This window comes from Phyllobates terribilis, unplaced genomic scaffold, assembly GCF_046119375.1.
Source record: "Phyllobates terribilis strain yellow unplaced genomic scaffold, ASM4611937v1 Scaffold_5__5_contigs__length_657084704, whole genome shotgun sequence".
Lineage (NCBI taxonomy): Eukaryota > Metazoa > Chordata > Amphibia > Anura > Dendrobatidae > Phyllobates > Phyllobates terribilis.
This window is the reverse complement of record NW_027362765.1, coordinates 315,708,356-315,735,996: the sequence shown is the minus strand read 5'-3', so window position 1 is coordinate 315,735,996 and position 27,641 is coordinate 315,708,356. Positions and strand designations below refer to the sequence as shown.

The window sequence follows — 27,641 nt, the reverse complement described above, 5'->3', positions numbered from 1 at the left end:
CCTTAGCCATGTCTGAGCACTGAACACCTTCTACTTCTCGGCACTCCAGAGAGGTTGCAGTTCTGGAATATGACAGCACTGGAGGATAATGGGTTCCTGGTCCCTTCACATTTGATTCTTCTCAAATCTTTGGCAGTTAATGTGCCTCATTTTTTCTCAACATGTTTTTTTGCAACCCTGTTGAGTAATTGCAACAAAACTTTTGATGGTTCTGTGATAACTCCTGTGGTAGATCAGCTCATTCGGCTGCACATAGAGGTAGACACAGGAACACAGTCTTTTTAAATCTTCTGCTGGTTTATTACGAGTACTGCATAAGCCACAGCAACGTTGGCATAACAAACACGGCCTTCCCAGCCTAACAGGAAAAACACAACACAACGTATGGCACAGTCCTTGTTGCTACGGGAAGTCGCCCGCTTCAGGAACAAACAACACAAGGTTTAGCTTTCCTTCACATGACAATACATCTCCAAAGCTTTTACCTGCAGCCCCACCCCACACCAAATGCTCTAGAAAGCTGGGTATTTATTTTCTGGACTCCTCCCACTTTGCAGCTATTTAATCTCCCAAGCACTAAACATCGCTGATTAACCCCTTTCAGCACTTTGTGTGCTGGAGCATTTTCTCAGTGCTACATATCTCCCCTTCAGTACTTTGCCAGTGACTTTGTCACATATTCCCCCAGTCTGCCCAAAGCCGGGGATTTTGGCACCTTCAGTCACCAAACAGGGAAGTCTAAATAGGGCATCTGCGTTACCGTGCAGCTTCCCAGACCTGTGTTCCACATGAAAGTTGAAGTCCTGTAGCTCTGAGTTTCAACTCTTGGAACGCCATCTCTTCTTCAAGAGACCAATTGTCCATCGACGTCTTTGTGCCCTTAAGAAGGTCAGTCAGGGGTGCGGCTATCATGGCGAAATTCGGGATATACCACTGATAGTATCCCACCATTCGCAGAAATCCCCGAACTTGTTTCTTGGAGACCGGTTTCGGCCAATTTTGGACTGCCTCCACCTTATTCACTTGCGGCTTTACTTTGCTTATTCCGATGATGTAGCCCAGGTTTTTTCCCGATGGCACATTTCTTTGGGCTTATGGTAAATTCCTCCCTTCCTCAGCGCATCCAGAACGGCCTAGACCATTTGCAGATGACTTCCCCAATCCGAGCTGACTATCATAATATTGTTGAGGTAAGCTGCGGCGTACTTTTTGTGAGGTGCTAAGATCCGATCCATGGCCCTCTGGAAGGTAGCTGGGTCTCTTTGCAGCCCGAATGGGCTTCTGGTATACTGGAAGTAACAGACAAGCGTAAAAGAGACAGTCTTCTCCTTGGCAGTTTGAGAGTGGAGGATTTGCCAGTAACCTTTTGTTAGCTCCAGGGAGGTGATATATCTGTCTGACCCTAGCTTCGATATGAGTTCATCTACGCGGGACATCGGATATGCGTCAAATTCAGCCACCTCCTTCAAAATCACCTTGCGACCGGCTTCAGGGATTCTATATGACTTTTGGTTCACCTGTACATGTTGTTCTGTCAGGATTCCATGTTCAACAACCTGCGTACGTCCTGGCAACTCCGAAAACAGGTCCCGATTCCGCTGAAGCAGTTCTCAGCACTGTTGTTTCTGGGCCGGTGACAGTGTCTCTGTAAAGGTGACATCCTCAGCGTCCCCTTCTCGCCTGTCCAGCCAACATGGAGTTTCAACGGGGTCTCTCTGTTGCCCTGGCTTAATGGGTAGCGGAAGGGAGAAGTGGTAGCGGTTAACTGGCAGGTGGGACAGTATTTGCAATACCTCAGGATTTCCCAGTGACATCTGGGCCAATAGAACCTCCGCATGACCCGTTCTTGAGTTTTATCCACCCCCAGATGGCCACCCAAGACATGTGAATGGGCCTTGTCCAACACCCTTTGTCCTATGGGGTCGTGGTACAAACAATTGCGCCTGTATCTCCTCCCTCACTTTAGTAACCCGGTACAATAAGTCCTCACTCAACATGAAATAGGGAAACCTGTTTTCACTTTATTGAACGCCTCTTTTAGAGTTAGGTCCCTATGTTGGGTGAATACAAAATTTTCTCTGGTCGCCCCTGTCTCAGGAATGTCTGCCTCATGGAATACTACCTTCTCCTCTTCACCCACTACATAGAAGGGAAACCCATCAGTCTCTGTGGTTGGTAAGATTTTTTTTTTAGGGCCAACCCATTTCTTACGAGCAATCGAGGTCTCCGCCCCTCCCCCACAAGTCCCAAAGTAACACAAAGTCCCAGCCTATGATAATTGGGTGCATTAAATCCTGGACATTGCCAACCTCATAGGACTCAGTACCTCATGCCGTCTTAATGACCACTCTGGCCACCAGATAGTCTTTTGCATCCCCGTGAATGCAGCGGACACCCACCTTCTTCCTTGGGATCAATTGGAGGGGGAGTGTGGCCCTCACAAGGGTCAACAAACTCCCTGGGTCTAGTAGTCCAGTCATTTGCAGACTATTCACTTTTACTGGACAAGTTTGAGGTCCCTCACCAGTAGGACAGTCCACACTGCAAGCTGGATACGCGTAGAATGATCTCCGGCGTCCCATGCTACAGTCCATTTGCTCGGTGGTCAGGGGACAATGTGCAGCTTTATGACCTGGGCCTTGACATCTCCAGCAAATTGCATCGGGATGAGGCTCTCGGCATGACATCTGCCACCTCCTTGGACTTCGGATGCCCAACCCCCTTTTTAACCTCCGACCCCGAGTATGGAGTGGGTTGCCTCCGCAAGGACCTGTCGACCCCCCGAATACCTTTCAACCAGTCTGACTAAGTAATCAGCGTTCCGGGGATCTCCCTGGGCAACCCAAGTCTGCATCGGGCTCGGAAGGGAGTGTAACAAACTAGTCCATTACCACTCACTCCACCATCTGCGCTGGTGTAGAGGACTCCGGCTATAACCACATTTGGATGAGGTGCAGCAGATCAAACATTTGTGAGTGAGGGGGTTTGTCATGGTGATATGCCCAGCGGTGGACCCGTTGTGCCCTAACCACCCCCAAGCGACAAAATTTCTGTTTTCATTTTTTCATATTCTTTGGCGTCCTGTAAGGCCTAATCATAGTAGGCTTTTTGTGGCTCCCCCGTTAAGTATGGCGCCAGGACGTCCACACACTTCTCTGGCGGAAGTTTCTCCCTATCGGCGACCCTTTTAAAAACGGTTAAAAAGGCCTATGTCTTCACTCAGCGCCATTTTCTGCAAGGCTCACTTCACCGCCTTCTGGACAGAGAAATCATCAGCTGACATTGGAGTTGGAGCTGCGGCCGTCCTACGAGCTGCCTCTGTGAGTAAATCAATCTGATGCTGCTGTTGTCGGAGCTGGAGCTGTTGCTGGAGCTGCTAGCTTTAGACCAGATGCTTGATCAGCTCCTCCATTTTGTCTGACCGCTGTTCCATCCTCACAGCTGCCTTCACCCAAGACATGCAGTTTGTTCCCAGCCGTCACACTTGCTTCCTGGGAATCTTGCCCGCACTTCTAACACCAACTGTGGTCGGTTGGCTCATTCAGCTGTACAAAGAGGTAGACACAGGAACACTGTCTCTTTAAAGCTTCCACTGGTTTATTAAGAGTACTGCATAAACCACGGCAACGTTAACAAAACAAACACGGCCTTCCCGGCCTAACAAGAAAAACAAAACATAACGTATGGCACAGTCCTTGTCGCTACGGGAAACTGCCCCCTTTAGGAATAAACAACACAAGGTTTAGCTTTCCTTCCTATGACAATACAGCTCCAGAGCTTTCACCTCCAGGCCCTCCCCACCCCAAATACTCTGGGTATTTATCCTCTGGACTCCTCCCACTCTACAGATGTTTAATCACCCCAGCATTAAACATGGCTGATTAACGCCTTTCAGCACTTCGTGGGCTGGAGCTTTTACCTATGTTTATATTACTGGAGCTAACAACCTCAGTGCTACATATCTCCCCTCCAGTACTTTGTCACCCCCCCCCCCCCATGCTTTGTTAATTTCAGGAATGTTTCAACCCTCTGCAAGACTGGGAACAATTTTTGACTTTTCAGAGTCAGATACATTTTTGTTTTATTTTGGCTGAGGAAAACAAGCAGTCTTATAATTCTGGACACCTTGATAAAGGGTGTTGTATCCTTAGGCTGCTGCCTCATCACTTAAATACACATCACCTGATCTGCTTTATGCAATAAGCATTACATTTTATACAGCTTGGAGTTGGAAAATCTGCATAAAAATGATGATATGGTCATAATGCCCACTTGTCTAATAATTCTGCACAAAGTTTATTATACTATTTGTTATTATAAATGTTATTTTATTTAAAGTAGATTCTAGCTTATTTTTTTTTTATTCTAAATGATGCTCCAAAAATCTTCAACGCTTTCTGCAAAATAAAAAAAACACTTAAAATAGCGACGTGGTGAACAATGTATAAGGTATAATCAAACCAATACAGATTACAATGTAGTTCAAAATCTGCAGGTTCAGCTGTCTTTAATCGAATGTGTATGACCAGCTCACGTGTTGACCCAAAATATTATTAGGTTTCGGTTATGCTAATTCTATAGTACCCATGCCACATAGTGCAGAATGGCAACAGATTCTGTGATTTCATACATGATGTACGGTAAGTAGGCATAAGATTTGTACTTCATATACTATCTATTTTTCTGTTTATAATACAGATCTGTTCGTTTATGAGGCTATTGGAATGAGTCAATGAAATATGGGCATATTTAAAAAAACAACGGAGTATGCACACAATTGATTTATTGTGCAAGTGGAAAACAACCATTGAAGTCTATGAAGAATATTTGAAATGCGGATGCATCAATATTGCATCCAGATTTTAACGGGGTTCCAGCAGTCAGTGAACTGTATTTCTGCCAGGAGTGCATGCTTTCAGTCATACAGGCGTGCTGGTGCGGCTACAGCTGTGAGTGGCGACTGTGCGCGCACCCTGGCACTTTGACGGACAGCCATTTCTATAAGTGCATCAATTGGCTGTCAAAGTGCCGGGGCGTGGTTATGGTCGTGACTAACTGTGTTCTAAGTGGTGACCATAGGAGCACCAGCACGCCTGTCTGACTGTAAATCGGCAGCTCCTGGGAGGAATGAAGTTCATTTTCTCCAGAGAATGATGCTTTCAGTACGGTGGCCAGGCACCTTTCCATGGCTATTAATTTGCAGGTTAATAGCGTTACTGGACGTCACAGGTTCCCTTTAACCTGCTACAGATGTAATCCGCAGTAAATCTTGGAAGCTGACATAAAACATCCAGTAGAGTAGACTGCAGACAAGAGAATATTCAACATCTCACAAAGTGTTCCTTGTTATCAGACAAAGAAAACAGTTTCCTCAGACTTGCTAAAAATGCTATTGCTGGGCTTATGGTATTGTTGGGCTTATGCTTCCCACAAATTTTAATTATTACATAGTAAAGAAGGATTTGGAGGTTGGAATTGTCGCAATGCCAAACTGCTGATTATCTTCCTAAGGAGCTTGTCAGCTGATTCACATTGTTTCAACCACAGGCAGCATGAATCAGGCATAGGGCCTCTTTTTATAAATATGTAGATTTCACTTCGAAGACTAGTCACAGGGCAGGTCACCCCCACCTTCTGAGGTGCATATCGGGAAGTAATCAGAAGGTGAATCAAAATCGCAAGAAAGGTGTGAAAGTCAAAAAATAACTGGAATCAAAAAACATAACACAGTTAGCAATACTGAAATTAGGGTCCACTAGCCTTAGGCAGGGTCTTAAAGGGGTCTTACAGGGAATACATTTTTAAAGGGTTTAAAAAATGAAAAATTAGTAATATTCATCCTGACTAATTACCTGGAGAACCCTGTTCTCCATTACATGGTCTAGAGCTTATTTCCTTGTCTTGTCTGCATGAGCCAGTGATTGGCAGAGTGGGCATATTTTGACCATTTTCTGGTGTGTCAAGCTGGAGCAGAAAGTAGAGACCAATGGGGACAGGGTAACTCTTAGAACAGCAGTTGCCGGCGATCAATGAGGGCAAGTATTAATTATTCTTTTAAACTATTCTGAGCCCTTTGAAAAATTATTTTGAGCCATGCATATTGCTCGATCATTGGATACAGCCAAGCACATACAGTTAGGTCCATATATATTTGGACAGAGACAACATTTTCCTAATTTTGGTTCTAGACATTACCACAATGAATTTTAAACAAAACAATTCAGATGCAGTTGAAGTTCAGACTTTCAGCTTTCATTTGAGGGTATCCACATTAAAATTGGATGAAGGGTTTAGGAGTTTCAGCTCCTTAACATGTGCCACCCTGTATTTAAAGGGACCAAAAGTAATTGGACAGTTGACTCCAAGGCTATTTCATGGACTGGTGTTGGCAATCCCTTCGTTATGTCATTCTCAATTAAGCAGATAAAAGGAGTTGATTTGAGGTGTGGTGCTTGTATTTGGAAGGTTTTGCTGTGAAGTAAACATTCGGTCAAAGGATCTCTCCATGCAGGTGAAACAAGCCATCCTTAAGCTGCAAAAACAGAAAAAACCCATCCGAGAAATTGATACAATATTAGGAGTGGCAAAATCTACAGTTTGGTACATCCTGAGAAAGAAAGAAAGCACTGGTGAACTCATCAGTGCAAAAAGACCTGGGCGCCCATGGAAGACAACAGTGGTGGATAATCGCAGAATAATCTCCATGGTGAAGAGAAACCCCTTCACAACAGCCAACCAAGTGAACAACACTCTCCAGGAGGTAGGCGTATCAATATCCAAATCTACCATAAAGAGAAGACTGCATGAAAGTAAATACAGAGGGTTCACTGCACGGTGCAAGCCACTCATAAGCATCAAGAATAAAAAGGCTAGACTGGACTTTGCTAAAAAAACATCTAAAAAAGCCAGCACAGTTCTGGAAGAACATTCTTTGGACAGATGAAACCAAGATCAACCTCTACCAGAATGATGGAAAGAGAAAAGTATGGCGAAGGCGTGGTACAGCTCATGATCCAAAGCATACCACATAATCTGTAAAACACGGCGGAGGCAGTGTGATGGCTTGGGCATGCATGGCTGCCAGTGGCACTGGGTCACTAGTGTTTATTGATGATGTGACACAGGACAGAAGCAGCCGAATGAATTCTGATGTATTCAGAGCCATACTGTGTGCTCAGATCCAGCCAAATGCAGCCAAACTGATTGGTCGTTGTTTCATACTACAGATGGACAATGACCCAAAACATAAAGCCAAAGCAACCCAGGAGTTTATTAAAGCAAAGAAGTGGAATATTCTTGATTGGCCAAGTCAGTCACCTGATCTCAACCCAATTGAGCATGCATTTCACTTGTTAAAGACGAAACTTCAGATAGAAAGGCCCACAAACAAACAGCAACTGAAAACCATCGCAGTGAAGGCCTGGCAGAGCATCAAAAAGGAGGAAACACAGCGTCTGGTGATGTCCATGAGTTCAAGACTTCAGGCAGTCATTGCCAGCAAAGGGTTTTCAACCAAGTACTAGAAATGAACATTTTATTTACAATTATTTAATCTGTCCAATTACTTTTGGTCCCTTTAAAAACAGCGTGGCACATGTTAAGGAGCTGAAACTCCTAAACCCTTCATCCAATTTTAATGTGGATACCCTCAAATGAAAGCTGAAAGTCTGAACTTCAACTGCATCTGAATTGTTTTGTTTAAAATTCATTGTGGTAATGTCTAGAACCAAAATTAGAAAAATGTTGTCTCTGTCCAAATATATATGGACCGAACTGTAGATAGGGAAACATCGTTAAGAAATTGGATAGGCAAGTTATAATGATTTCTTCTAGTGCATGGTGGAATTTTATACACTAGGATTAATCACTGTCCTTTTGTATTCCGTGAAGCTTAAAGTGTTATTCCCCAAATGTGGCCCTTTTAATAACATGCACATAAATTTATTAATTTGTGCCAATATAACTCATTTTGTAATCTGCCCCATTTTGCACATATTACTCTCAAAGGATGCCCCTCCAGACTCTATTTACCTTACAGTTGGCATTGGATCCGGCCTTCTGTAGTTACAGTACTCTTAGGTGATCATGCAGAGTGCAGCTTCTCTCACCTGGCTTCTTATTAGCTTAGCTTTGCTCTGCCTCCAACTCTGAGAGTGTATTTTACGTTTAGAATAGACTCTTTGCTTGTACGCTGTATACTCCGGTACAGTACTCTGCCAGTCTGAATTTATCTTCTGCCATGCATGTCAGTATAACTATATGTGTGTTTTACATCATTTAATCATTAGCTGGTTTTCAGCAGAGCTGCACTCCTCCACAACAGATCTTTTAATAACAATGCTTAGCAGGGCTAAGCTGTGCTTGATGCCTGCAGCAGATAGCTCAGTGACTTGCATTTGCAAAAGCCTCTCTTTTGATGCATATGGTAGAGGAGTATCTTCTGCTATATGCATCAACAGAGCAGCATTTGCACTTTCACATCACTAAATTATCCGTTGCAGCCATCAAACACAGTTCATCTTTGCTTGTGTCAGCTCTGCTCGGTCTAGTTATTGCAAGCTCCATTGTGGAGGATTGTTAGACATCTGAGCTCTGCTGAAAACAAGCTAACAGAGCAATGATGTAGAAACGCAGGCAGATATACTGCTTTATTTGGAAGAAGATAAAATTGGCTGAGGCATAAAATGCACAGAAGAACAGAGTGAATTCTATACGTAGATTAGCTTTATGATATGCCAAATATCTGTGGTGGATGCAGCTGAGTCATCAACTCAGAGCTGGGGCTAGTCATTAACATACAGGAGAGGAAGATGTCTTTAGCACTGAGGAAAAGCAAGGTGCTGCTGTAAAATGTAGTTTTAGTAGTGTAAGAATAGTACTGAACATTCAGCTTTCTGAAGCTGTATGCACAAAGCGGCAGATTGAGATGAAAGAAAACACAAAAGGTACAAGAAAGACATTATGTGGGCTTAATCTGTATATTAATAAGTATGTATTTATTGTACTTTGTGAAAAATAATGCATTTCTCGGATTGGCCACTTAACATAGTAATTCTGTCAGTAATGAAACACTCCATTGATATATTTATTTTATTAAGGCCACGTTCACATGTTCAGTAATTGGTCAATATTTGACATCAGTATTTGTAAGCCAAAATCAGGAGTGGAACAATCAGAGGAAAAGTGTAATAGAAACACATGTGCCACTTCTGTATTATTTTCTCACTCCTAGTTTTGGCTTGCAGATACTGATATAAAATACTGAACATGTGAACGTGGCCTTAGAGAAAGAATATACATCAAGATCTAAACCTAGAATCATGGGATAACTTATTTCTTCTAGGTTTGATTCACATGAAGCCTTCTATCGTATCCATTATAGAACAAGGAAAGGAACCATATTCAATGGACCCTCAGCAGTCAGTCGAAAAGGCACTTACAGAATATTTGTGTTCAAGTAAGTGATCATTCAAGATAAAAAGTTGTGCTGGCAAACAAGAAATTGAATTGCACATTCTTGTGAATTATCATCTCATTTAAAGATGGGAATACTCCTTTAAATAATCATAAAACTTGAGGTATGTGCAATACATTAGGATAAGGGACCCAACCTTTAAATTATGACTCTCATTGCTTGTATGGTCTTACAACCTCTGGCAAAAATTATGGAATCACCGGGCTCGAAGATGTTCATTCAGTTGTTTAATGTTGTTGAAAAAAAGCAGATCACAGACATGGCACAAAACTAAAGTCATTTCAAATGGCAACTTTAGGGCTTTAAGAAACACTAAAAGAAATCAAGAAAAAAAATGTAGTACTCAGTAAGGGTAATTTTTTTTTTCAGACCAAGCAGAGGGAAAAAAATATGGAATCACTCAATTCTGAGGAAAAAATTATGGAATCATGAAAAACAAACACAAAAGAACACTCCAATACATCACTAGTATTTTGTTGCACCACCTCTGGCTTTAATAACAGCTTGCAGTCTCTGAGGCATGGACTTAATGAGTGACAAACAGTACTCTTCATCAATCTGGCTCCAACTTTCTCTGATTGCTGTTGCCAGATCAGCTTTGCAGGTTGGAGCCTTGTCATGGACCATTTTCTTCAACTTCCACCAAAGATTTTCAATTGAATTGAGATCCGGACTATTTGCAGGCCATGACAATGACCTTATGTGTCTTCTTTCAAGGAATGTTTTCACAGTTTTTGCTCTATGGCAGGATGCATTATCATCTTGAAAAATGATGTCATCATCCCCAATCAGCCTTTCAATTGATGGGATAAGAAAACTGTCCAAAATATCAATGTAAACATGGGCATTTATTGAAGATGTAATGACAGCCATCTCCCCAGTGCCTTTACCTGACATGCAGCCCCATATCATCAATGACTGTGGAAATTTGCATGTTCTCTTTAAGCAGTCATCTTTATAAATCTTATTGGAACGGCACCAAACAAAAGTTCCAGCATCATCACCTTGCCCAATGCAGATTTGCGATTCATCACTGAATATGACTTTCATCCAGTCATCCACAGTCCACGATTGCTTTTCCTTAGCCCATTGTAACCTTGTTTTTTTCTGTTTAGGTGTTAATGATGGCTTTTGTTTAGCTTTTCTGTATGTAAATGCCATTTCCTTTAGGCGGTTTTTTACAGTTCGGTCACAGACATTGACTTCAGTTTCCTCCCATTCGTTCCTCATTTGTTTTGTTGTGCATTTCCTGTTTTGGAGACATTTTGCTTTAAGTTTCCGGTCTTGACGCTTTGATGTCTTCCTTGGTCTACCAGTATGTTTGCCTTTAACAACCTTCCCATGTTGTTTGTATTTGGTCCAGATTTTAGACACAGCTGACTGTGAACAACCAACATCTTTTTGCAACATTGTGTGATGATTTACTTTCTTTTAAGAGTATGATAATCCTCTCCTTTGTTTCAATTGACATCACTCGTGTTGGAGCCATGATTCATGTCAGTCCACTTTGTGCAACAGCTCTCCAAGGTGTGATCACTCCTTTTTAGATGCAGACTAACGAACTGATCTAATTTGATGCAGGTGTTAGTTTTGGAAATGAAAATTTACAGGGTGATTCCATAATTTTTTCCCTCTTCTTGGTCTGAAAAAAATTACCCTTACTAAGTACCACATTTTTTTTCTTTTTCTTTTAGTGTTTCTTAAAGCCATAAAGTTGCCATTTGAAATGACTTTAGTTTTGTGCCATGTCTGTGATCTGCTTTTTTTTCAACAACATTAAACAGCTGAATGAACATCCTCCAAGCCCGGTGATTCCATAATTTTTGCCAGGGGTTGTAGCCTTGCAAATTAACAGGAACCTGCCAGCTATGTATGTTTCCCTCTGAAACACTGCGGCATTTCGGTGAAAACATGATTTGAAAAGGCGGCCAGGGATGATGTGGCCCAGATGACTGTGTATAGGGAGAGACCTGTCAGTCAAGGGCAGTGGAACGGGGAAAAGCCATTGGGGATCTGCCCCTTGGACTAGTCATCCGAGTCACAGCTTTCCCAGCTGCTTTTTCAAAGTATGTTTTCTCTGAAACGCCACAGTGTTTAAGAGTGGAACGAACATACACGGCTGCAGTAATGAAGCCTGACTCTAATTTATGTTGTCCTGGTTCGGCAGCATAAATCATATGACAGGTTCACTTTAATACAAATCTTATTTTCATGTTATTTGTGTCCCATATTACACAAATTCTCACCTTGTATATAACAAAGGAAAGTGACATCTGCACTGAAGACATTTCAGGCACAATGTTGTCAGAAGATACTGATTCCTATGTAAAGGAAAGCACATTACAGCTACTGACCTATACTCTTAGTAGTCAGAGTAACAAAAAAAGGGCAAGAGTACAGTGGACCTTGAATCTGCTGTAGGCTATGTACCCACGATGCAGAAATGCTCCTGATTTTTTCCTGAGCGTTTCTGTATCTCCCTGACAGAAAAAATGCATGTGGATTGTACATGCGGATTGTACATGCGGATTGTACATGCGTTTTTCCTGCCAGGGACAAGTGGAAGTGAAGCATTCTTCACATGCATTTCCGCATGCGGGTTGACAAGCGCTTTCCAAGCGATTTTAGCATCACTTGGAAAGTGCTTGACAACTTGGTCACACTATATAAATCCATGCGAACGGCATGGATTTATATATTGTGACGCCAAAGAATGGTAAAAAATAAAAAAATAAATCTATAGTTACCTTCTGATGGCCCCTGGAGTCTTGCTTCGCTCCGTCCTGGCTTGCCGGCAGCGCGCGGTACACTGAAGGACCTGCCGACGTCAGCGGTCACGTGACCCGTCACATGGCTTTGACGTCAGCGCAGGCCCTTCAGTGTACCGCGAGCTGCTGGCAAGCCAGGACAGAGCGAAGCAAGACTGCGGGGGCCATCAGAACATAAATATATTTATTTTTTATTTTATTCTTTTTTTTACAGGTTCTATGGTACCCGGGTCTGGAGGAGAATCTCCTCTCCTCCACACCCGGGTACCATCCGCACATTGAAACGCATGGGATGCGCGTCTACATATGCAGTGATGCGTAATCCATGCGTTCCAATGCAAGTCAATGGCAGCGAAAATGCAGCGCTTCTGCAAAATAATTGGTAGTGCTGCGGATTTTTCCGCAATGATAATCCGCAGCGGAAATTTCCGCAGCATGTGCACAGCGGATTATCATTGGGGAACATGGCAGACCTTCTACCATGCGTTTTATAAGCGTTTCTGCAGTATGTGCACAGCACATGGGGATTATCATTGGGGAACATTACAGACCTTCTACCATGCGTTTTATAAGCGTTTCTGCAGTATGTGCACAGCACATGCGGATTATCATTGGGGAACATTACAGACCTTCTACCATGCGTTTTATAAGCGTTTCTGCAGTATGTGCACAGCACATGCGGATTATCATTGGGGAACATTACAGACCTTCTACCATGCGTTTTATAAGCGTTTCTGCAGTATGTGCACAGCACATGGGGATTATCATTGGGGAACATTACAGACCTTCTACCATGCGTTTTATAAGCGTTTCTGCAGTATGTGCACAGCACATGGGGATTATCATTGGGGAACATTGCAGACCTTCTACCATGCGTTTTATAAGCGTTTCTGCAGTATGTGCACAGCACATGGGGATTATCATTGGGGAACATTACAGACCTTCTACCATGCGTTTTATAAGCGTTTCTGCAGTATGTGCACAGCACATGCGGATTATCATTGGGGAACATTACAGACCTTCTACCATGCGTTTTATAAGCGTTTCTGCAGTATGTGCACAGCACATGCGGATTATCATTGGGGAACATTGCAGACCTTCTACCATGCGTTTTATAAGCGTTTCTGCAGTATGTGCACAGCACATGCGGATTATCATTGGGGAACATTGCAGACCTTCTACCATGCGTTTTATAAGCGTTTCTGCAGTATGTGCACAGCACATGGGGATTATCATTGGGGAACATTACAGACCTTCTACCATGCGTTTTATAAGCGTTTCTGCAGTATGTGCACAGCACATGCGGATTATCATTGGGGAACATTACAGACCTTCTACCATGCGTTTTATAAGCGTTTCTGCAGTATGTACACAGCACATGTGGATTATCATTGGGGAACATTACAGACCTTCTACCATGCGTTTTATAAGCGTTTCTGCAGTATGTACACAGCACATGCGGATTATCATTGGGGAACATTACAGACCTTCTACCATGCGTTTTATAAGCGTTTCTGCAGTATGTGCACAGCACATGCGGATTATCATTGGGGAACATTACAGACCTTCTACCATGCGTTTTATAAGCGTTTCTGCAGTATGTGCACAGCACATGTGGATTATCATTGGGGAACATTACAGACCTTCTACCATGCGTTTTATAAGCGTTTCTGCAGTATGTACACAGCACATGGGGATTATCATTGGGGAACATTACAGACCTTCTACCATGCGTTTTATAAGCGTTTCTGCAGTATGTGCACAGCACATGGGGATTATCATTGGGGAACATTGCAGACCTTCTACCAAGCGTTTTATAAGCGTTTCTGCAGTATGTGCACAGCACATGCGGATTATCATTGGGGAACATTGCAGACCTTCTACCATGCGTTTTATAAGCGTTTCTGCAGTATGTGCACAGCACATGTGGATTATCATTGGGGAACATTACAGACCTTCTACCATGCGTTTTATAAGCGTTTCTGCAGTATGTGCACAGCACATGTGGATTATCATTGGGGAACATTACAGACCTTCTACCATGCGTTTTATAAGCGTTTCTGCAGTATGTGCACAGCACATGGGGATTATCATTGGGGAACATTGCAGACCTTCTACCATGCGTTTTATAAGCGTTTCTGCAGTATGTGCACAGCACATGGGGATTATCATTGGGGAACATTACAGACCTTCTACCATGCGTTTTATAAGCGTTTCTGCAGTATGTGCACAGCACATGGGGATTATCATTGGGGAACATTACAGACCTTCTACCATGCGTTTTATAAGCGTTTCTGCAGTATGTGCACAGCACATGGGGATTATCATTGGGGAACATTACAGACCTTCTACCATGCGTTTTATAAGCGTTTCTGCAGTATGTGCACAGCACATGCGGATTATCATTGGGGAACATTGCAGACCTTCTACCATGCGTTTTATAAGCGTTTCTGCAGTATGTGCACAGCACATGCGGATTATCATTGGGGAACATTACAGACCTTCTACCATGCGTTTTATAAGCGTTTCTGCAGTATGTGCACAGCACATGCGGATTATCATTGGGGAACATTGCAGACCTTCTACCATGCGTTTTATAAGCGTTTCTGCAGTATGTGCACAGCACATGGGGATTATCATTGGGGAACATTGCAGACCTTCTACCATGCGTTTTATAAGCGTTTCTGCAGTATGTGCACAGCACATGGGGATTATCATTGGGGAACATGGCAGACCTTCTACCATGCGTTTTATAAGCGTTTCTGCAGTATGTGCACAGCACATGGGGATTATCATTGGGGAACATTGCAGACCTTCTACCATGCGTTTTATAAGCGTTTCTGCAGTATGTGCACAGCACATGCGGATTATCATTGGGGAACATTACAGACCTTCTACCATGCGTTTTATAAGCGTTTCTGCAGTATGTGCACAGCACATGGGGATTATCATTGGGGAACATTGCAGACCTTCTACCAAGCGTTTTATAAGCGTTTCTGCAGTATGTGCACAGCACATGCGGATTATCATTGGGGAACATTGCAGACCTTCTACCATGCGTTTTATAAGCGTTTCTGCAGTATGTGCACAGCACATGTGGATTATCATTGGGGAACATTGCAGACCTTCTACCAAGCGTTTTATAAGCGTTTCTGCAGTATGTACACAGCACATGGGGATTATCATTGGGGAACATTGCAGACCTTCTACCATGCGTTTTATAAGCGTTTCTGCAGTATGTGCACAGCACATGGGGATTATCATTGGGGAACATTGCAGACCTTCTACCAAGCGTTTTATAAGCGTTTCTGCAGTATGTGCACAGCACATGCGGATTATCATTGGGGAACATTGCAGACCTTCTACCATGCGTTTTATAAGCGTTTCTGCAGTATGTGCACAGCACATGTGGATTATCATTGGGGAACATTGCAGACCTTCTACCAAGCGTTTTATAAGCGTTTCTGCAGTATGTGCACAGCACATGCGGATTATCATTGGGGAACATTGCAGACCTTCTACCATGCGTTTTATAAGCGTTTCTGCAGTATGTGCACAGCACATGTGGATTATCATTGGGGAACATTGCAGACCTTCTACCAAGCGTTTTATAAGCGTTTCTGCAGTATGTACACAGCACATGGGGATTATCATTGGGGAACATTACAGACCTTCTACCATGCGTTTTATAAGCGTTTCTGCAGTATGTACACAGCACATGCGGATTATCATTGGGGAACATTACAGACCTTCTACCATGCGTTTTATAAGCGTTTCTGCAGTATGTGCACAGCACATGTGGATTATCATTGGGGAACATTACAGACCTTCTACCATGCGTTTTATAAGCGTTTCTGCAGTATGTGCACAGCACATGCGGATTATCATTGGGGAACATTGCAGACCTTCTACCATGCGTTTTATAAGCGTTTCTGCAGTATGTGCACAGCACATGCGGATTATCATTGGGGAACATTGCAGACCTTCTACCATGCGTTTTATAAGCGTTTCTGCAGTATGTGCACAGCACATGCGGATTATCATTGGGGAACATTGCAGACCTTCTACCATGCGTTTTATAAGCGTTTCTGCAGTATGTGCACAGCACATGCGGATTATCATTGGGGAACATTGCAGACCTTCTACCATGCGTTTTATAAGCGTTTCTGCAGTATGTGCACAGCACATGCGGATTATCATTGGGGAACATTACAGACCTTCTACCATGCGTTTTATAAGCGTTTCTGCAGTATGTGCACAGCACATGCGGATTATCATTGGGGAACATTGCAGACCTTCTACCATGCGTTTTATAAGCGTTTCTGCAGTATGTGCACAGCACATGGGGATTATCATTGGGGAACATTGCAGACCTTCTACCATGCGTTTTATAAGCGTTTCTGCAGTATGTGCACAGCACATGCGGATTATCATTGGGGAACATTGCAGACCTTCTACCATGCGTTTTATAAGCGTTTCTGCAGTATGTGCACAGCACATGTGGATTATCATTGGGGAACATTACAGACCTTCTACCATGCGTTTTATAAGCGTTTCTGCAGTATGTGCACAGCACATGTGGATTATCATTGGGGAACATTACAGACCTTCTACCATGCGTTTTATAAGCGTTTCTGCAGTATGTGCACAGCACATGGGGATTATCATTGGGGAACATTGCAGACCTTCTACCAAGCGTTTTATAAGCGTTTCTGCAGTATGTGCACAGCACATGCGGATTATCATTGGGGAACATTACAGACCTTCTACCATGCGTTTTATAAGCGTTTCTGCAGTATGTGCACAGCACATGGGGATTATCATTGGGGAACATTATAGACCTTCTACCATGCGTTTTATAAGCGTTTCTGCAGTATGTGCACAGCACATGTGGATTATCATTGGGGAACATTGCAGACCTTCTACCAAGCGTTTTATAAGCGTTTCTGCAGTATGTACACAGCACATGCGGATTATCATTGGGGAACATTACAGACCTTCTACCAAGCGTTTTATAAGCGTTTCTGCAGTATGTGCACAGCACATGTGGATTATCATTGGGGAACATTACAGACCTTCTACCATGCGTTTTATAAGCGTTTCTGCAGTATGTGCACAGCACATGCGGATTATCATTGGGGAACATTACAGACCTTCTACCATGCGTTTTATAAGCGTTTCTGCAGTATGTGCACAGCACATGCGGATTATCATTGGGGAACATTACAGACCTTCTACCATGCGTTTTATAAGCGTTTCTGCAGTATGTGCACAGCACATGTGGATTATCATTGGGGAACATTACAGACCTTCTACCATGCGTTTTATAAGCGTTTCTGCAGTATGTGCACAGCACATGCGGATTATCATTGGGGAACATTGCAGACCTTCTACCAAGCGTTTTATAAGCGTTTCTGCAGTATGTGCACAGCACATGTGGATTATCATTGGGGAACATTACAGACCTTCTACCATGCGTTTTATAAGCGTTTCTGCAGTATGTGCACAGCACATGGGGATTATCATTGGGGAACATTGCAGACCTTCTACCAAGCGTTTTATAAGCGTTTCTGCAGTATGTGCACAGCACATGCGGATTATCATTGGGGAACATTGCAGACCTTCTACCATGCGTTTTATAAGCGTTTCTGCAGTATGTGCACAGCACATGTGGATTATCATTGGGGAACATTACAGACCTTCTACCATGCGTTTTATAAGCGTTTCTGCAGTATGTACACAGCACATGGGGATTATCATTGGGGAACATTGCAGACCTTCTACCATGCGTTTTATAAGCGTTTCTGCAGTATGTGCACAGCACATGCGGATTATCATTGGGGAACATTACAGACCTTCTACCATGCGTTTTATAAGCGTTTCTGCAGTATGTGCACAGCACATGGGGATTATCATTGGGGAACATTACAGACCTTCTACCATGCGTTTTATAAGCGTTTCTGCAGTATGTGCACAGCACATGGGGATTATCATTGGGGAACATTACAGACCTTCTACCAAGCGTTTTATAAGCGTTTCTGCAGTGTGTGCACAGCACATGCGGATTATCATTGGGGAACATTACAGACCTTCTACCATGCGTTTTATAAGCGTTTCTGCAGTATGTGCACAGCACATGCGGATTATCATTGGGGAACATTGCAGACCTTCTACCATGCGTTTTATAAGCGTTTCTGCAGTATGTGCACAGCACATGCGGATTATCATTGGGGAACATTGCAGACCTTCTACCATGCGTTTTATAAGCGTTTCTGCAGTATGTGCACAGCACATGCGGATTATCATTGGGGAACATTGCAGACCTTCTACCATGCGTTTTATAAGCGTTTCTGCAGTATGTGCACAGCACATGCGGATTATCATTGGGGAACATTACAGACCTTCTACCATGCGTTTTATAAGCGTTTCTGCAGTATGTACACAGCACATGCGGATTATCATTGGGGAACATTGCAGACCTTCTACCAAGCGTTTTATAAGCGTTTCTGCAGTATGTACACAGCACATGCGGATTATCATTGGGGAACATTACAGACCTTCTACCATGCGTTTTATAAGCGTTTCTGCAATATGTGCACAGCACATGCGGATTATCATTGGGGAACATTACAGACCTTCTACCATGCGTTTTATAAGCGTTTCTGCAGTATGTGCACAGCACATGCGGATTATCATTGGGGAACATTGCAGACCTTCTACCATGCGTTTTATAAGCGTTTCTGCAGTATGTGCACAGCACATGGGGATTATCATTGGGGAACATTACAGACCTTCTACCATGCGTTTTATAAGCGTTTCTGCAGTATGTGCACAGCACATGCGGATTATCATTGGGGAACATTGCAGACCTTCTACCATGCGTTTTATAAGCGTTTCTGCAGTATGTGCACAGCACATGCGGATTATCATTGGGGAACATTACAGACCTTCTACCATGCGTTTTATAAGCGTTTCTGCAGTATGTGCACAGCACATGCGGATTATCATTGGGGAACATTACAGACCTTCTACCATGCGTTTTATAAGCGTTTCTGCAGTGTGTGCACAGCACATGCGGATTATCATTGGGGAACATTGCAGACCTTCTACCATGCGTTTTATAAGCGTTTCTGCAGTATGTACACAGCACATGTGGATTATCATTGGGGAACATTACAGACCTTCTACCATGCGTTTTATAAGCGTTTCTGCAGTATGTGCACAGCACATGCGGATTATCATTGGGGAACATTACAGACCTTCTACCATGCGTTTTATAAGCGTTTCTGCAGTATGTGCACAGCACATGCGGATTATCATTGGGGAACATTGCAGACCTTCTACCATGCGTTTTATAAGCGTTTCTGCAGTATGTGCACAGCACATGCGGATTATCATTGGGGAACATTGCAGACCTTCTACCATGCGTTTTATAAGCGTTTCTGCAGTATGTGCACAGCACATGGGGATTATCATTGGGGAACATTACAGACCTTCTACCATGCGTTTTATAAACGTTTCTGCAGTATGTGCACAGCACATGCGGATTATCATTGGGGAACATTACAGACCTTCTACCATGCGTTTTATAAGCGTTTCTGCAGTATGTGCACAGCACATGCGGATTATCATTGGGGAACATTGCAGACCTTCTACCATGCGTTTTATAAGCGTTTCTGCAGTATGTGCACAGCACATGTGGATTATCATTGGGGAACATTGCAGACCTTCTACCATGCGTTTTATAAGCGTTTCTGCAGTATGTGTACAGCACATGCGGATTATCATTGGGGAACATTACAGACCTTCTACCATGCGTTTTATAAGCGTTTCTGCAGTATGTACACAGCACATGCGGATTATCATTGGGGAACATTACAGACCTTCTACCATGCGTTTTATAAGCGTTTCTGCAGTATGTGCACAGCACATGCGGATTATCATTGGGGAACATTACAGACCTTCTACCATGCGTTTTATAAGCGTTTCTGCAGTATGTGCACAGCACATGGGGATTATCATTGGGGAACATTACAGACCTTCTACCATGCGTTTTATAAGCGTTTCTGCAGTATGTGCACAGCACATGTGGATTATCATTGGGGAACATTACAGACCTTCTACCATGCGTTTTATAAGCGTTTCTGCAGTATGTGCACAGCACATGCGGATTATCATTGGGGAACATTGCAGACCTTCTACCAAGCGTTTTATAAGCGTTTCTGCAGTATGTGCACAGCACATGCGGATTATCATTGGGGAACATTACAGACCTTCTACCATGCGTTTTATAAGCGTTTCTGCAGTATGTGCACAGCACATGCGGATTATCATTGGGGAACATTGCAGACCTTCTACCATGCGTTTTATAAGCGTTTCTGCAGTATGTGCACAGCACATGGGGATTATCATTGGGGAACATTACAGACCTTCTACCATGCGTTTTATAAGCGTTTCTGCAGTATGTACACAGCACATGCGGATTATCATTGGGGAACATTGCAGGCCTTCTACCATGCGTTTTATAAGCGTTTCTGCAGTATGTGCACAGCACATGCGGATTATCATTGGGGAACATTGCAGACCTTCTACCATGCGTTTTATAAGCGTTTCTGCAGTATGTGCACAGCACATGCGGATTATCATTGGGGAACATTACAGACCTTCTACCATGCGTTTTATAAGCGTTTCCGCAGCATGTGCACAGCACATGGGGATTATCATTGGGGAACATTGCAGACCTTCTACCATGCGTTTTATAAGCGTTTCCGCAGCATGTGCACAGCACATGGGGATTATCATTGGGGAACATTACAGGCCTTCTACCATGCGTTTTATAAGCGTTTCTGCAGTATGTGCACAGCACATGCGGATTATCATTGGGGAACATGGCAGGCCTTCTACCAAGCGTTTTTTAAGCGTTTCTGCAGCGGAATTGCTGCTGCAAAAACGCTTAAGAAACGCATCGTGGGCACACAGCCGTATTGTTTCAGTGCTACTTTTATCCAAATGCTATTACAATGTTTTGTGTTGTTTTCAAGTCCAAACCTGTAGCTGTAATATGTGGCCCTCTATATAAGAATCAGTATGTCCGAGAATATGGAGCCTGAAAAATCTTTAGTGTGGCAGTTTCTTTTTTTGCTCCATCTAAAGTAAGAATTTAAATGTCTTGGAACATAAATAATATGAATATAAGCTTTGTATTAAAGTTGAAAATCAAGCATTTACAAGACTGCAAGGATGACTGCGAGTTACCATACCTATAGGTGTTCCAGTCATCCTAGTAGCATGTTTAAAGCTTGCCCCCCCCTTGAAGGGGTTATCCTGTTTTTTTTTCACTCTGTGGCTAAGCATTGATTGGTGCGCTAATCTCTCCCAACTCAAAGTGGTCACAGAACCGTTCCTGGTGGTGATTCTCAGCAGACCATTTCCTTGTATTCTGCTTTGCTTTGTCTATGGGGTCACTCATAATGGCATTGATTGACATCTAGCTCCCTGCTGCGTAACTTGGTGCAGGCGCACTCAGTGCGATTTACATTACATGACCTGATGCAGAGCAGTTTGAGAAATGCTGCCAGGACAGTCCGTCACCATTCTGACCTGGGATAGATCAGCGCACTCTAGAACAGGCAGGTAGTTAGCAACTACTAGCCAATAATTGCCTATCCCATGATAGGAGAAAAAGTCCCAGGTAGCCCTCTTAACCTAATGTTTTGCTGGTACCTTTAGTCTTTTCATATTTTAAAGGGGTATTTTGCTAGGTAATACCCATCACTATGATTGTAGGTGCTGATCTTTGGGACCCCCACAAATGCTAAAAGTTATCATTTGTACACAGAACAGCAGTGCAGCCCCATTGTGGTGGCTGAAATTTAGAAGGGTCTGCAGCTGCCACTTAAGTTTGGATTGGTGCAGGTTTCCAAAATCATAATTCCAACAATCCTGGTATTATGCTGTCACTTAATAAGATAGGAAAGCCCCTCTAACATGCACTGCTCAAAAAAATAAAGGGAACACTCGAATAACACATCCTAGATCTGAATGAATGAAATATTCTCATTGAATACTTTGTTCTGTACAAAGTTGAATGCGCTGACAACAAAATCACACAAAAATCATCAATGGAAATCAAATTTATTAACCAATGGAGGCCTGGATTTGGAGTCACCCCCAAAATTAAAGTGGAAAAACACACTACAGGCTGATCCAACTTTGATGTAATGTCCTTAAAACAAGTCAAAATGAGGCTCAGTACTGTGTGTGGCCTCCACATGCCTGTATGACCTCCCTACAACGCCTGGGCATGCTCCTGATGAGGTTGCGGATGGTCTCCTGTGGGATCTCCTCCCAGACCTGGACTAAAGCATCCGACAACTCCTGGACAGTTTGTGGTGCAACATGACGTTTGTGGATGGAGCAAGACATGATGTCCCAGCTGTGCTCAATCGGATTCAGGTCTGGGGAACGGGCGGGCCAGTCCATAGCTTCAATGCCTTCATCTTGCAGGAACTGCTGACACTCCAGCCACATGAGGTCTGGCATTGTCCTGCATTAGGAGGAACCCAGGGCCAACCACACCAGCATATAGTCTCACAAGGGGTCTGAGGATCTTATCTCGGTACCTAATGGCATTCAGGCTACCTCTGGCAAGCACATGGAGGGCTGTGCGGCCCTCCAAAGAAATGCCACCCCACACCATTATTGACCCACTGCCAAACCGGTCATGCTGAAGGATGTTGCAGGCAACAGATTGCTCTCCACGGCGTCTCCAGACTCTGTCCTATCTGTCTGTCACATGTGCTCAGTGTGAAGCTGCTTGCATCTGTGAAGAGCACAGGGCGCCAGTGGCGACTTTGCCAATCCTGGTGTTCTGTGGCAAATGCCAAGCGTCCTGCACGGTGTTGGGCTGTGAGCACAACCCCCATTTGTGGACGTCAGGCCCTCATACCACCCTCATGGAGTCGGTTTCTAACCGTTTGTGCAGACACATGCACATTTGTGGCCTGTTGGAGGTCATTTTGCTGGGCTCTGGCAGTGCTCCTCCTGTTCTTCCTTGCACAAAGGCGGAGGTAGTGGTCCTACTGCTGGGTTGTTGCCCTCCTACAGCCCCCTCCACGTCTCCTGGTGTACTGGCCTGTCTCCTGGTAGCGCCTCCAGCCTCTGGACACTACGCTGACAGACACAGCAAACCTTCTTGCCGCAGCTCGCATTGATGTGCCGTCCTGGATTAGCTGCACTACCTGAGCAACTTCTGTGGGTTGTAAAGTCCGTCTCATGCTACCACGAGTGTGAAAGCACAACCAACATTCAAAAGTAACCAAAACATCAGCCAGAAAGCATTGGTACTGAGATGTGGTCTGTGGTCCCCACCTGCAGAACCACTCCTTTATTGAGGGTGTCTTGATAATTGCCAATAATTTCCATCTATTGTCTATTCCATTTGCACAACAGCATGTGAAATTGATTGTCAATCAGTGTTTCTTCCTAAGTGGACTGTTTTATTTCACAGAAGTTTGATTTACTTGGAGTTATATTCTGTTCTTTAAGTGTTGCCTTTATTTTTTTGAGCAGTGAACTAAGATTGACATGTGATACAGTATTTCAAGCTCATCCTTCTGGTTTCAAAATTGCTCTTTTTATCATTTCAGCTGGTGAGTCCATTAATGGGACCATTCCTGAGAGAAATTCCTCACCCTTTTTTCCACCAGAATGGATAACAGAAGCTTCCATTGTCACTCAAGATTATATGCCTAGGATTACAAGAAGCAAGGCATCAATTCTTCCTATTAGGCTAAAGTCAGAAGAACAAAATGGATTCCATTCTTTACATTTGCCTCCACATCAGTTTAGCCATTGGACTGAATATTCTACAACTCCTTACAACCAAAGAATCAACCCAGAAGATAAACTTCTTAACTTGTCCATAATGAGTGCAGACCTTGTTAAACACGAGAACCTCTTTCACAAAACTAACGTATTTGGTTGTTTTGATGCTACTAAAATGTTGTCTTATGAATCTGAACTATTTGAACATGAGGGAATTCGCAAAAAACAATTTGTATGTCCGGTGTGTGGAAACCTTTTCATTTCTAAGCTAGGTTTCATAAAACATCAGCGAATCCACCAAGGTGAGACCAACTTATCTTGTGCCGAATGTGGAAAAACCTTTATAAGTGCCTCAGATCTCATTGTTCATAGGAAAACGCACAAAGACATGAAACCGTACATATGCTCTGAATGTGGAAAGTGTTTTATTTCTAGCTTTTATCTTAATAGACACATGAGAATTCATGAAATTGAAAAGCCATTCCCATGCTCGGTTTGTGGAAAATGTTTTAGTAGTGCTGGAAACCGTTTAGTGCACCAGAGGATCCATACTGGGGAGAAACCATTTGTATGCTCTCATTGTGGCAAGTGTTTCACCCAGAAAGCCAGCTTCCTTGGACATCAACGAATTCACACTGGTGAGAAACCATTTGTGTGCTTTTATTGTGGCAAACGTTTTACTCAGAAAGCTAGCTGTATTATTCACCAGAGGATCCACACAGGGGAGAAACCCTTTGTGTGTTTTGAGTGTGGTAAATGTTTCAGCTCAAAGGTATATCTGATGAGACACTGCATGATCCATACGGGGGAGAAGCCTTTTGCCTGTTCTCAGTGCGGTAAATGTTTCACTCAAAAAGCAAGTTACCTGGCACATCATAGGATCCACACAGGTGAAAAGCCCTTCATCTGTTCCCACTGTGGTAAATGTTTTTCCCAGAAGGCAAGTTGCATTGTGCACCAGCGAATTCACACTGGGGAAAAACCATTTGACTGTTCAGACTGTGGAAAGTGTTTTAGCTCAAAAATTTATTTAGTCCGACACAGAATGATCCATACGGGTGAGAAACCCTTTGCTTGTTTTGACTGTGGGAAGTGTTTTAGTCAGAAAGCCAGTTATAATGCTCATCAAAGAATACATACTGAAGAGAAGCCCTTTAAATGCATGGATTGTGGCAAATGCTTTTCCCAGAAAGCAAGTTACATCACCCATCAGCGGGTCCACACTGGAGAAAAGCCGTTTGTGTGCGCCTTATGTGGAAAGTGCTTCACGCAGAAAGCTAGTTACCTCACACATCAGAGAATTCACACAGGGGAGAAGCCATTTATGTGCCGGCTATGTGGAAAGTGTTTTACACAAAAGGCAAGCTATCTGGCTCATGAGAGAACTCACACTGGGGAAAAACCATTTGTCTGCTCACAGTGTGGAAAATGTTTTGCTCAAAAGGCAAGTTGTATTGTCCACCAGAGAATTCACACAGGTGAGAAGCCATTTGTCTGTTCCCAGTGTGGCAAATGTTTCGCCCAGAAAGCAAGCTGCATTGTGCATCAAAGAACCCACACAGGGGAGAAACCCTTTGAGTGTTTGGAATGTGGAAAGCATTTTAGTTCTAAAATCTATCTTGTAAGGCATCAGCTGATCCACAGGGGAGAAAAGCCGTTTCAATGTACAGAGTGTGGCAAGCGTTTTTCTCAGAAAGCAGGTTACATGGCACATGTGAGAATTCACGCAGATGAGAAACCATTTAAGTGTAACAACTGTGACAAATGTTTTGTGCAGAAAGCAAATTATCTTGCACACCAGAGAATCCACACTGGTGAAAAGCCCTTTGTGTGCAATGAATGTGGTAAATGTTTTTCTCAAAAAGCCAGTTATATTACCCACCAGAGAATCCACACAGGGGAGAAACCATTTGTATGTGCTCAGTGTGGTAAATGCTTCTCTCAAAAAGCAAGTTACCTTGCTCATGAAAGGATTCACACAGGGGAGAAACCATTTGTGTGCACTCAGTGTGGGAAGTGTTTTACACAGAAGGCGAGTTGTGTGGTTCATCAACGAATCCATACAGGGGAGAAGCCTTTTGAGTGTTCGTCTTGTGGGAAGTGTTTTCGACTGAAGAAGAGCTTTGATGAGCATCGGAGAACTCATACAGGAGAGAAACCTTTTCCTTGTTCAGACTGTGGCAAATGTTTTACCAATGCAGCAAACCGTATCATACATCAAAGAATCCACACAGGAGAGAAGCCCTATGCCTGCTCCGTGTGTGGTAAATGTTTCACGCAAAAAGCTAGCTACGTATCACATCAGAGAACTCACACTGGGGAAAAACCATTTGTTTGTTCTCAGTGTGGAAAATGTTTCACTAGTGCCTCCAACCTCATCGTCCATCGCCGTATCCACACAGACCAGAAGCCGTTTCTTTGTACTGAATGTGGGAAGTGTTTTACTTCCAAGATCTACTTGGTAAGGCACCAGATTATCCATACAGGGCAAAAGCCTTTTGAGTGTCAAGATTGTGGAAAGCGTTTTACACAAAAAGCAGGTTATGTTGCGCACCAGAGAATCCACACAGGAGAGAAACCCTTTGTCTGCACTCACTGTGGGAAATGTTTTACTCAGAAGGCCAGTTGCATTGTTCATCAGCGGATTCACACAGGGGAAAAACCATTTGAGTGCTGTCAATGTGGGAAGCGGTTTAGTTCTAAGGTTTATCTGGTGCGCCACCAGTTGATTCATACTGACATCAAACCCTTCAAGTGTTCAGAATGTGGCAAGTGTTTTACCCAGAAATCTAGTTATAATGCACATCAGAGAATTCACACGGATGAGAAACCTTTCAAATGCAACGACTGCGGAAAGTGCTTCACTCAGAAAGCCAGTTTTGTGGCTCATCAGAGAGTTCACACAGGTGAAAAACCATTTGTGTGTACTCACTGTGGCAAATGTTTTACTCAAAAGGCAAGTTGCGTTGTACACCAGAGAATCCACACAGGTGAGAAACCGTTTGGCTGTTCTGAATGTGGAAAAAGTTTTAGCGCTAAAGTATATTTGGTGAGACATCAGTTAATTCATGCAGATCAAAAGCCCTTTAAGTGTTTGGAATGTGGAAAATGCTTTACCCAGAAAGCAACATATATTTCACATCAGAAACTTCATGTTGACGAGAAGCCTTATATATGTTCAGAGTGCGGGATGTGTTTCACCCAGAAAGACAGATATGTTGCACATCAGCAAGTCCATACAGATGACAAACCCTTTGCATGTACTTAATTACTGCATGTAAAAGGCATATAACCTCAGTGTATGTCTCTTGTTCTTTTTGGCAATAGTTAACACATGTCACTTTTTGTAGTAGAAGAGAAAAATAATATAGAGAAGGCGAAGAGAACATTTACAGTAGGCCTTGTTACTCTTAAGTGTTAAAGTATCTTGTGTTTAGTTCTTTAAAATAAATGGAACTTTCAGCAATATAGAATGAGTCAGCATTGCTTTAATTTTTCATCCCTAATGTATTACACAATGTATTACATTCATGTCTACATGATATTAATATTTCATATAGACAAAAATAACG

The 27,641-nt window shown here is 43.1% G+C and overlaps 2 protein-coding genes across 2 annotated transcripts in view; one reads left to right on the top strand and one right to left on the bottom strand.

The window, feature by feature from the left end:
- Positions 1 to 27,533, top strand: part of LOC141273083 (uncharacterized) — a 65,977-nt gene extending 38,444 nt beyond the window's left edge. Inside the window, exons 4-5 of the mRNA XM_073684443.1 lie at positions 9,344 to 9,457; positions 23,892 to 27,533. Of these exons, the coding sequence (XP_073540544.1) occupies positions 9,344 to 9,457; positions 23,892 to 27,337 (3,560 nt within the window). The 3' untranslated portion in view covers positions 27,338 to 27,533. The remainder of the gene's footprint in view (positions 1 to 9,343; positions 9,458 to 23,891) is intronic.
- The window catches only part of LOC141273085 (uncharacterized), a 266,215-nt gene that overhangs the window by 61,019 nt on the left and 177,555 nt on the right, over positions 1 to 27,641 (bottom strand). The gene's annotated exons all lie outside the window — the stretch shown is intronic.